The 11,657-nt window shown below is 39.2% G+C and overlaps 1 protein-coding gene across 1 annotated transcript in view; it reads right to left on the bottom strand.

The window, feature by feature from the left end:
- The window catches only part of LOC103621248 (aromatase), a 21,980-nt gene that overhangs the window by 8,013 nt on the left and 2,310 nt on the right, over positions 1–11,657 (bottom strand). The window contains exons 2-7 of the mRNA XM_008640019.2: positions 6,592–6,759; positions 5,478–5,628; positions 2,876–3,030; positions 2,442–2,618; positions 1,660–1,774; positions 261–375 (exon numbers count right to left, since the gene is read on the bottom strand). Coding sequence (XP_008638241.1) covers positions 261–375; positions 1,660–1,774; positions 2,442–2,618; positions 2,876–3,030; positions 5,478–5,628; positions 6,592–6,736 — 858 coding nt within the window. The 5' untranslated portion in view covers positions 6,737–6,759. The remainder of the gene's footprint in view (positions 1–260; positions 376–1,659; positions 1,775–2,441; positions 2,619–2,875; positions 3,031–5,477; positions 5,629–6,591; positions 6,760–11,657) is intronic.

Genomic DNA, 11,657 nt, shown 5'->3' on the forward strand with positions numbered 1-11,657 from the left:
AAGACTGAAGGACACTCAGGGATAGATGCAAGAATTTTAGGGATGTTGTTTAAGCCATGAAATAAATATGAAAAGCACCTGACCCTGAAATATGAGTATTCCTATTTGAGCCACTGCCAGGGACTCCACAGCACCAACATCAGCATCCCTTTATGATGACATGACTTACAGAGGCATGTGAAGTTTAAATTGCAAAGCCTGTGTTCAGCAGAATGTCAGAAAAAGCAGAATTAGCCATATTTTGAGTAAATTCCCTATACCTGTGCAAAAATCAGCTGGGATGCAAAATCCATGTGTTCGTCCAGCTTTTCAACGGTGGAAAGCTTCTGTCGTTTCTGTTCTATTAAGGTTTCCATTGCTCCTTTAAGATCCTTGCTGAAAACAGATGAAATCCAACATATTGATAAATATCTGCACTTGGGTATGGCTAGAAGTACAAGTTATACCAAGAAAAGCATCTAAGAATGGCAGAAATTAAGTATTCCTAAGAATGGTTGTATGGTTCTCTGCAAAAGTAGTAATACTAAGGCAAGGTATATTTTCTTATTATTCTTAACTAATTGCTCGTCAGTCTGGGATGAAATCTTGTTCTCTTTTTATAGAATAGACTGAAGAGGAAAAAAAGGTGTCTATATACACTATTAAAGAATAGAGTTTTAAAAGATTTGTTACCATTTCCAAAAAATTTGGTTTTTTCCTTGTATTTTATTAATGAGTAAAATGAATTTAGAGAATATAAGGGATGATTTTTAGAAAAATGTAGACAAGTGTTAGAAAAATTGTTTCTTGAGGTAGAGCTGATCTAAATTTTTCATATTTAAATAATAATACTGTGTTAACAGTTTGTGTTTCAGTGGTGGAAACAGCAACTTTCAAATGTTGTTATAAATTTTGGGGGGATTTTCAGTTAATTACAGATTTGAAGGCAATTCTTTTAAAAAGGTATTTTGAAAAGCTTTTGAATTAAATCTTCAGGTTTTTCAAATGCGGTTTTTTTTACTGTTGAGATTGATAATTTGACTGTGTTTGTAGGGTAAATGCATTTAAAACTTCAATCCCCATAAAGATCTCAGTATTTATAAATATTTTATGTATTAGAAATAGCAAGTGGTCTTTTTTTGCAAGTTTTATCAGAAGAATATTAGATGCCTTCATATCCTGTGGTCGTTCTTTGCATTGCTTTAAGTCCATAATTTTTTCTTTTTCTCTTTGCAGTAAAAATTTATTATTAAGTCCTTTTTTATGGGGCTGCTTTTGAAATATCAATATTTGCCTCCAGGGGCTTTCTGGTAATAACTGGGCCAGAGTAGTTTATTAGCATCACAGGATAAAGCAGTAATCAGTGCCATAATAAAACTACAAAGCAAATGAACCAGCAATCTCAGTTTGGTTTCACATTTGAGTGTGCACGAACTGCTACTTTGGTGAATAAATTGGGGGTGCACAGACAAAGCCTTAAAGTGGCCCAGGAATTCAGCTACTTGTACCACCAGAGACAAATCTGATCCTGTCCTGGCCCTGTGGACAGGGGACTTCAGCAGCCACCTTTGCAAGGGTCACAGCTCAGTTTGAAAAGGAGAAGGGAAGCATCAAGGGAAAGGCTCCTCCTCAGAAAGGAAGAATCCCGCGCAAACGCTTTGGAGAGCGGTCGGTACTCACACCGCGTCTTCGTACTTCTTGCACAGCCAAGAGATCTTAAAAAATATGTCAGGCTTTAATAACAGTGCTTGCCAGGCATCAAAGTAGTTTTGAATCTTAAGCACAATGGCATTTTCTGAAAAGAAAAAAAAAAAGTCAATAGTCAAGTGACAAAAATCCTTCAGAAAAAGGTCGTGTTCCCTACTCGGCTAAGTTAGTGGGAATCTGATGAGCAACTGGTAGGTAGCATTTGTAGCACACTGTAAAAAGGGTCTCCATCTCTGTAGAAACTCCTGGTAACTTGCTACAAGGGCACAGAGGTGTGTCAGCCAGAGCCAAAGGGTCTGCCACAGGAGAGCAGAACACTTGCAGAACACTGAAATGGGGCAGTTTAGACACCCTGATAATATTATTTCTGTCATAGGGTTTGAGGCTGAAGAAATTGAAGAAGACATAAATTTTTAAGTTAATTTTTTGGAGCAATCATCTAGTTTGGTAGAAGGATTTCAGATTCTTGCATGAATATAATATAATATCAGAATTGTACCAAATTGGTGCATAAAAATCTCTTTAAAGGGTACAATTCATTAAGGTGGGTGACAAGCTAATGTATACTCTTGGTCATATAAAACTCTTTTTCATAACTAACACGATAATAAATAGATTTTAATTCATTATATGGCGACACAAGAGTCTGTTCTTGCTCTGGTTTTTGAGACAAAACCGCTGAGTGGCATCAATGAATTTTCCTTGGATATGTGCTTCAGACCCATCCCAAGGCAGAAAACAGAAGGTGTCAGTACCATCCAGAGGGACCCCAAGGAAGAGCTTGTTGGATGTGTCGAGCATGATCCGCCTCATGAGGTTGAGCACGTTGATGTTCCCCAGCTCTGTCCTCACTTCCTGGAGCGTGTCCAGGTGGGCGATGGTGGACTCCACACAGATGGCGATCATCCGCACCAGCCCGGGGCCCGACAGCGCTGCAACATTTGTGCAAAAGGAACGAGAGCTCCGTTAGTTTGGTACCTCCTGTAACGCTGCAGCTGGTGATAACAGTGCCATAAAAGGGCAAACGTGACTGTGTCAGTGCCTGGGATAAAACCATCCTGGAGCTGAACTGGTTTATCATCCTTTGAAAGGAAAGTATAGGGGTTCAGACAAACCCAGCAGCATTTCAGAGAAGATTTGGGGGTGTGTGTGTCACAGTGGTGCAGGGTGTCAGTGCACACGGAGTTACCTTTGGTGAAAAAGGGCCGGATTTCCTTCCAGTGTGCTGGGTTGTTGTTAAATATGATCCCATTCTCATACATGCCAATGCACTGCAGTCCCAGCTTGCTCCCAAACCGAGACACGTAATGCCAGTGCTTCATTACGTGGAACACACTTGAGGATCTGGGAAAGGAAGGAGGAAAAAGCCCCAAATAAAAAACTGTTTCAAGGACTGAATACAGCATTTGTATTCTGACATTCTGCAGTTGCTCCCAAGTGCTGACTTGCATTTTTTATTTAGCAGGAAGTACAATGCTTAGCATGAAATGTTGTTCCTTTTACATAATTAAAAATCTTGATGATCAATGCCTTCAGAATTTATATTAGAGCAATAGTTTCTTCTGTTCAGATTTAAACTATTTTTCATTTAAAATGCAAATGGTTAACAAAGGATTTTGAACTGATTAGTGTGTATACATGGAAATGTGTAGATATATATGATATATTCTGTCAGTGACCGATGTCAGACATTTCAGAGGATGAGGTAAAATATTTGATGTGTGTTTAATTAGTTTTATTTTTGTATAGTCAATAGTATTTATACTTTTGTAGCTCTTAGGTCATTCCCAGACACATACTGAAAGCATAAATACACGTCCATCACTTAAATATGCATCATCATGATATGATAGTATGCGTGGGATAAATAATAAATATTCTTAAATAGACAAGTGAGGGAAATCCATGCTATGCATAATTCTTTTTACACTCAGTAAGGTTAATTTCCAGGTGCTGGCAGGCAGCATTCTTGCTTTAAGATAACATTTCCTTTAGAGGGAGCCAGCATTTCAGAAATGTGGATGTGATAAAAACCTGATCAAACAGAATTCAACCAAAAGAGAGAAAATCAGAACAAAGATGGAAATGAAGCACTATGCTTCTTTCTTTACCATGTAGTATAGTCTGTGGGCCAAACCTCAGGCTTGTTACATGGGTTTAATTCATTTTTCAGTCAGGCAATATAAACGTGATTTTTGCTATTGACTGCAAATATTCTGGGTTTTATAGTTTTCTGGTTTTTATAGTTTAGCTTTTACCTGAGGTAAAGTTAACAATAAAGTTTTTTTCCCATGTCAGGGCACACCATCTGTATTTCCCTGAAAGTGAAAAGATGGTGTTGAATTCTGACAGCTGTCCCCAGAAAGGAAAAGGTGCAGCAGGCTCATTTTAATTCCTCCCATCCCACGTGTCTCTATGCAGGAGACACAGCATAGTGCTTTAAGGAAGGGTTTTGTCAAGGGACCTTGCATAAGCAGGTTTTCCTATGAAATGATTTAATGAAGCCCTCCAAAAGACTTCAGCTGTTGTAACTAAGACTGCAAGTCCCTCTCTCTGCACAGTAGCACCACAGTATTAGATTTGATGCTAAAAGTTCAGATGACACTGGCGATAAAAGGATGACATTGGTTTTCTTATACAGAAGCCAGGTTGTGCTTAGTTTTGCTGTGAATTTAGGATCCACTGAAAATTTTATTCTACATTCTTGCTTTCAAAAAAAGTTAAATACTTATATTCTGTGTACAGTCAATGATTTAAAGCAAAAAATGCCTGAAGAAGAGCAATGTACTGAGTATAAAACTGGCATCGTTTAGCAGCAGTCCTCGTTTGTTTCTGATGAATTGGTAGCTCAGACAGGGAAAGACAGGAATAAGAGTTTGTAACATTTTCAAAGCATTCATGGCATTATCAGAACATTTGACTGCATTAGTTGGTATTTGCAGCACCTGTGTAGGGTAGGAATGTAAACAGTTTTCCTGTCATGATTACCTCTTTCTACAGAGGTTAAAATAGAGATGAAGCTGCCTTGCACCACATGGCAAACTCTGTGGTAACTCTCTTTGCTGTGCTGCCTCTCAGAAGCTTTTACTTAATGAAAGTATGAATTGATTGACATTGTTACTAAAAAGGTTCTGATTCTTTATCAATTACATGTGGTAAACATGTTACTACTCTATTTTCTTTTCTTTTTCATGGCATGACTTATAATAATCTAGTGTAAGAAGAAAGCAATCATCCACTGGAGCTAATGAAATGATAGACTGAAGTTTAGCATTATGTTTAATACTGTGTATAATTGAAGCCTATGAATAATCCCATTAATTGGAGTGGAATTACTCATAATACTATAATGCTGTATTTACTTAACTAAATTGCTGAATTGGAGCCATAACCTTCAAGCATTCACTTCTGCTTTAAGCAGAAATTTAAGAACATAGAAAGTGAAAATTTGACTTAATCCCACATTGCAGTCAGTCTAGATCCCTGAACTGAATGTAATCCTAATATGAAATGGAATAGTAAAATAGATGGTAAATTATTTTTAGGATTGAGCCACAGTACTTTCCTTTCCACAAAAAAATATTGAGAGAATTCACTAAAACTTCAATAGCAGACTCCTTAAACAAACACAAGATTAGAAAAAGGTCTGTGAATAGCAGAAAGTAAAAGTTTTTGTTAGGAAAATTTTTGAAAATGGTAACTTCAATTCTACTTTAGAAAAAAGTAGCAAAGAGGTTGTAAAGATATGATAAGGCTTTTCAAGTTATTAAGCATAGAAAATAAGGATTTACTTGCTAATTATAAATGTTTCTTCACCGCTGATCCAAACTCTCACAAATTCTCCATATGTCTTATTGTAGTAGTTGCAGGCCTTCCCTACTCCCATCCAGAGGAATCTCCCATGTGAAATGAGGGGACCGATTCCCATACAGTATCCTGGCCCTAAGAAACAGGGTAAGAGAGGTTTGGTCTCAGCAGTGCTCACGGACAAGAAAACACCTTGGAGCATCTCCCTTTTGCAAGGAGCTTTTTACCATGACAGTCACAGTCTGAGCTGGGCAGTTCACACAAACAATCCTGCTCTGAAACTGTCTCAGAAGCTGCAGCTGTGTTGGTGAGGTCTCAGTAGCTGAGGAAGCCTGGAGTGCTCTCAGTGGTACCTACACCAAACGATGCCCATTGCTGCTCTGTGCAGCTCCCAGCTGCTGCTCACACGTGGAGGGACAGCAGCTATGTCCTAGAGAGAGGAAATGATCTTTTGGGCAAGGATCTTTTCTCAGAATTTCAGGAGTCACTGTACTGGTTTAGGGTTACTGCTCTCCAGCTCCTGTGAGAGATGTGTGCACTGCTCTCCTTCACGCAGCAGGGCATTGCATCTGGTGGAAAAGGAGTTGAGTCAGTAACATCTAAACAAGCCCCCAAAACACGACAGAAGGGAAAGGGAATTCGATGTCTTTCTGTTCTGGAGAGTCTTCAGTGCTAAAGATGGAGAAAAAAATTGATAATCTACTAAGATCTGAATAGCTTCTTAGACAGTTGTTTAGAGTAAAGGCAATTTAGAAAGACTTAAACTCTAAAACGTGTGAAAGTAGTTCATAATGCACATGAAAATGTGAACATCTAGAGTTTGCAAAGTAGTATTATGTCTTTCTAGCACACACATAATAAAGATGAAAACTAAATGTCATACGGCCAACCCACGATTGTTATGGAAGTTCTGAAGTTAGAATAAGCCTGATTGCCTTTATCAGGAATTTTTAAAAATCCATATTATTTAAGCTGATTCATGATGAATTTTGTTGTCATACAATAATTATTCAGCATTACTTTCTCACTTAAATTTGAGAAACAAACAAAAATTACTCTGAAAACTTTTATGTGGCACTATAGTGAAAGTTAATTTACCTGGTATTGATGAAGTTTCTTCATGATTCCATATTAGAAAAAGAAAGCACATGAGGATGAGTATGGGCACTGTGGCCACTGGCATCGTGTCCGGTACCAGGCTGGTGATGTTGTAGTGCATCGGATTCAGAGTTTCCAGGACCATCTTTTCCAGGAGATTCTGCTTTGCTTCAGAGACAGAGAGAGAGAGAGAAAGGGGGAGAGAGGCAGAGGCTGTTAAAGCTCAGATGTGTTCAGCTTTGCTCAGTACCTCTCACCCCCTTCGTAGTTCCTACAAATGAGCAAACCAGCTCAGGATGTAGCTTTATAACGAGGGTGACTCCTGGAGTGCTTGCCAGGACAGGCTTCATCACAAGTCAAAAGAGACATGAAGCAAACACTCTTTTTGCTTGGGAATAACAGAGGTTTTCTGACCTTGATGTTGAGGCATAGTTTTGGATATTTTGGCTGACAGGCCTTTTATCTCTGATATTGACTTGGCTGGCCAACACTGAGGTTTACTCCTTGCAAATCCCTAATCAAAACACAAGAAATTAAACTTGCAGTATGTGTGGAAGCATTGAATGAGTTCACTTGCCAGCTTTTTTCTCTCTTACTTAGCTGTGCCCTTCCTGCATGCCTGTAGTTCCAGAGTTCCTGAATTTCCAGAATAACTATGGTTGTTTTCAATGATACAGATAAAGGACCCCAGTTTTTGTTTGAAACATGGCTCTTTTTTACTGCCAAGCTTTGAGTGTAACAAAGTACTATAATGTATCGCATTCCTTTATGGTTCTTCTGCTAAGTACTTAGAAAAATGTAACATATGCCATAACAAACAGGATCATAGATTGTCTGTTGCCATATTTTCACTCAGGCTGTAACCGGCACTCAGCGCAGGAAGGAAACCCCAAAGACACTCAACAGGTTTCTTAAAGGGAATAGAAGGATTCGTTCCAAGTTTTTTTGCATGTTTTTCAATTAAGTCATAAAATATAAGAAGTTGTTGTACCTGAGAAGGAATATGAGTGAGAATTCATTTAACCACAGAAAGCTACTGCTTGAACCTGCACAGTATTTTCTTAATAAAACACCTGAATTCTGCTCTGGCAATAACTAAGCATAGATTTGCTTTGTTTCTTCCTGCAACAATATTTCAAAGCTGAAGGATATATTTACTTAGCAGTAAGCTTTTTGATACAGTTCGCTTTCAGCAAGTGCTTTCTTGTTTGTCTTGTGCTTCGGTCTCATTGCAGAAATAGCGAGAGCTTGCTTTGTAGTGACCCTCAGTGCTAAAATTATGTTAGACCGAGCCAAGAATGGGGCAGGTGCTTTCTAGATAGTGAGAATCCTGGTGTTTGTGGTCAAAGGAGGAGATGTATGGAGTGTAGGAAGGGAATAAGGGCAAAGGGAGTAAGCAGTGGTTTAAAACCTTGCAGGTGCATGCAATGCTCTCTTTTGGATGTTTTCTGTGCCAGGCCTCTGGGGTTTTTGTGACCCAAAATGACCAATCTGCTGGGTGACCTTTTAGAAACATGCCTGCTCCTGCAATAGAGAGCAGCCCACCTCTTCTGAGAGTCCAGGGACACGTCACATCCTGGACACATCCAGCTGGTGTCTTGTCTTGCATGTAGTGAAAAAAAGTTTAGTAACCACAAGAATTGTTATCATGTAATGGTATTTATTGGTTTACATTTCCTTGAGTGCTGTTCACTGCCACAACCAAAGCATCCCTGTGTATATGTAAATATTTTATCAGCTTCAGTCCCTTTTACAAATATGAGTTTAGGGCATTAGAGAGGGAAAGGGCCACACTTGGCGTATAGTTCCACTTTTTTGTTGCTTTCTCTCTTGATCTGCATAAGCTTCATCTTTGTACCCCATTGCCACAGATAGGCTCTGATGTGCATTGTTTTTTCTGGGTATTTTTTATCTCCAAGACATTCTGGTCTGTATGCAGTAGTTTCACTGCCTCATATTCCCCTTGAATAGAAGCGTGGAGCTGGTTATGCATCTGGGTGCTGTGAAATGAACCAATTTCCTACCTCCCAACATTTATCTATGAATATTATATCTGCAGGGCGAGCCCTGGCAGAGTTCAAGGTGCTGATATGTTTGCACAGTGTACTTTGCAAGTATGAGTCTCCCCCTTTTATTTTCTAAAAATCAACCCCGAGTTTTGATCTTGTTCAGCTCTTAAATACTCACAGCTAAAGCTTATCTTTGTTTGACAGAGGAATGGAGGCAGGTTTCTGTTTTTTCAAAATATACAGATAGCAATAGACTGGGTTTTAGATTCTTGATTGCCCCAGCTTTATAATTTTATAATCTCTAGTAAGAGAAAATTTTTCTTTTTTTGTCATATGTCCAACACATCAGTGTGCACCTTACTGTTAAATCTATAATTTTGATACCCTGGATCGTGCTATCAGGTAGATAAAAGTATTAAAGGCAAAGCATTAAGTTTGAGTCATTTTTATACTCTAGAACTGATCTAAACCAGTCTCATTTTTAGTCAAAGTGGCTTCTTAAACAGTTGACATTTCATGTATCGAGAAGTTCTTTGCTTTATTTCAGTGAGGATGATCAAAGCAGACTTGCAGGGCTTGCATTTTGAGCCACTTTTTTTTCATTGCAAAAGCCAGCTGGGCCATGAAAAATTCACCTCAGAAATATTTCAGCTGAACTGCTTATCCTACTTTTACCCACTGCATTTTTTTAAGCACTGCCCACAAGTGAAGTCGCTCCTCACAGAAACTCAGGCAGCCCCGTTTGGATGGCGAGCAGCCGCTGAACGGACTGAGAAAGGTAGAGGTGGAAGCAGGTTAGAGTGCCCACAGTGCATGAAGGAAGGCGTCACTGGTCCTGCTCGTTTGTCATGTCTGCTGTAAGCAGTTTTCCTTTCCTTGCAGCTGCTTGAGGGGTGCCTCAGTTCAGAGGGGTTTGTGGGTTCTGATCGTTACTTACGTGGAGGAGGAAGGATGGGGCAAAAAAAGCTTTTAAAATCCCATTATCTGGTGGGGGAAAAGAGACTTTACTATAAGAAAGTGCTTTTGTGACAGAATAGATGGATGTGCCCAGGCTGTCTGACCTGACAGCAATTATGGATCTCAACACCTGGGGAAGGAGCTGCCAGCAGAGGGCCCCTTAGATTACTGATTTTTGAGTCTTGGCTACAAAGCTCTAGAAGAAAATTCTAGGTGCTGTTAACATTTTCTTGCCAAAGGTAGTATGAGGGATGATGACAAGGTCCACAGTAACGAGACAAGCCCATGTATCTAAAGGACAGCTGTATCGACATCTCTTATTCCAGTTAGAGCTTTGTACTTACTGACTCTGTCAGTAAAAGAGCAAATACATAAAATCATATTATAGAATTGGAGCTGAAAATCTCTCTTAATTTTGAGAAGGAGGAGCTCATAAAACTGCCTGAAAACTCTTGAAGAGCCATTCTTATGTCCTGGAGTTGTTTCCTTTGGATTGGTTCATCTGTCAGGGGAGAAGAAAAACTGCTACTTGTTATAAATTCCCAAGCATTAGTGACCAGTACTACCAGCATCTGAAGCAGCTTATCTAGGTTTAAACAGTTTGGAAAAATAAATAGGCTTATTTTACACATAAACCATTTTGTTCTACAGATCTGCTCCCATTGTACCACAGTGTTTGCCAACGTTGATACAGACTGAGGGAACACAGTACCTCTGGAAAATAAAATAGTAGGTCTTAATTGATTTGAAGTGGATAATTAGCACCAGGTGTCCAGCATATGTCACATCCTTGACAGAGGGATTATCTTGTTTTCTTGAAAGGCTGTGGGGTTTAAAGCTGAGGACACATCAGAAGACTTCTAAACTCGAGAGTGTTTATCATTCCTTGTAAGGGGAGAGGTAAATTACTCTGTAAGCTTCAGATGACACATTTATTTAGTGCCACCCTGGTTTCTGTGGTCTCTTCTAATGCTGTAATTCTCTCAGCATGCAATGGGGATGTCACTGAGAGTTTTCCATCACAATTTGGTGGTGATCTCATGTTGCACTCCTCTTGTGACCTTTTTTGCCTTTAATTCACAGTACTTTTTTCTTAATTACTTTTCACTTGTTTTATTACTTAATTATTTCTATCACTTAATTATTTTTCACTGTGTTTTAGTGATCTGATCCTTTGCATCTATCAGACATCTCTCATTACAGATGGGTTTGCAATCCCAATGTGCAGTTAGGTGATTTCATTACTCTGCTTCTGAAGCACTCAGCCTTTTTTAGGACTAGTTTATACTTCTTACTCAATCCTCTGCGTCTCAAAAGGAAGATAAATATGGTAAAATGTGAAAATGAGGGAATAAACCCCTTTTCCAGTCATTTCTAGAGTTTGAGTCAGTGGGCTGGAATTTGTGTAGCTGAAGAGGTCTATCACATCTAATTACTATGGAAATGTATTCTAGCAGTGTTGAATGATTATTATAGCCTTGTAGAATAATCCTGTACCACTTGATTACTATGAAATCTAATCTAAATAGCACTTACAACTTCATCTGTTTTTTAGGTTAGAGGAGGAGGAGGAAGAGAGAAGGAAGAGATGACAGCTTTCAACAGAAGCTTGAAAGTGGGAATTTAGTAATGATCATCCTGGCAATCTAAAGGGGCTCTTGACAAGTAAATGAGGAGGTAGGAGCCTCCCGTTGTGCCAGAGGGCAAGTGAAACAGAAATGCAGAACATAGCCACCATTCTGTGTGTTGAAAAAATGTCTGTACCATGGGATAAGAAAGATTGTTACCTTTGATGCATCTGCTATTATTTGGAATTCTGCTTTTCAATTTTGGTGAGTTTTCTTATGACAGGGTTGCCTTGTTTCGCAGCTGAATGGGATCTATCCCTAGAGCCTGCTTCTCTGAGATTTTAAGTTCTGTCAGCTGCCTTTGACAGCACTTGTAAGATGCTGCTGCAGCGTTGCAGTGCTGGTGGTGGCCACAGCTCCAGCGTCCACTGAACTCGACTTCTTGTCACCCCTTCTACTCAAAGTGTACCGTGAGTTCCAAGGTGCAGAGAAGTTTGGAGCTGCAAACTTCAAGTTACTGTTGTAAATGTTG

This window comes from Corvus brachyrhynchos, unplaced genomic scaffold (assembly GCF_000691975.1).
Source record: "Corvus brachyrhynchos isolate BGI_N302 unplaced genomic scaffold, ASM69197v1 scaffold97, whole genome shotgun sequence".
NCBI classification, from domain to species: domain Eukaryota; kingdom Metazoa; phylum Chordata; class Aves; order Passeriformes; family Corvidae; genus Corvus; species Corvus brachyrhynchos.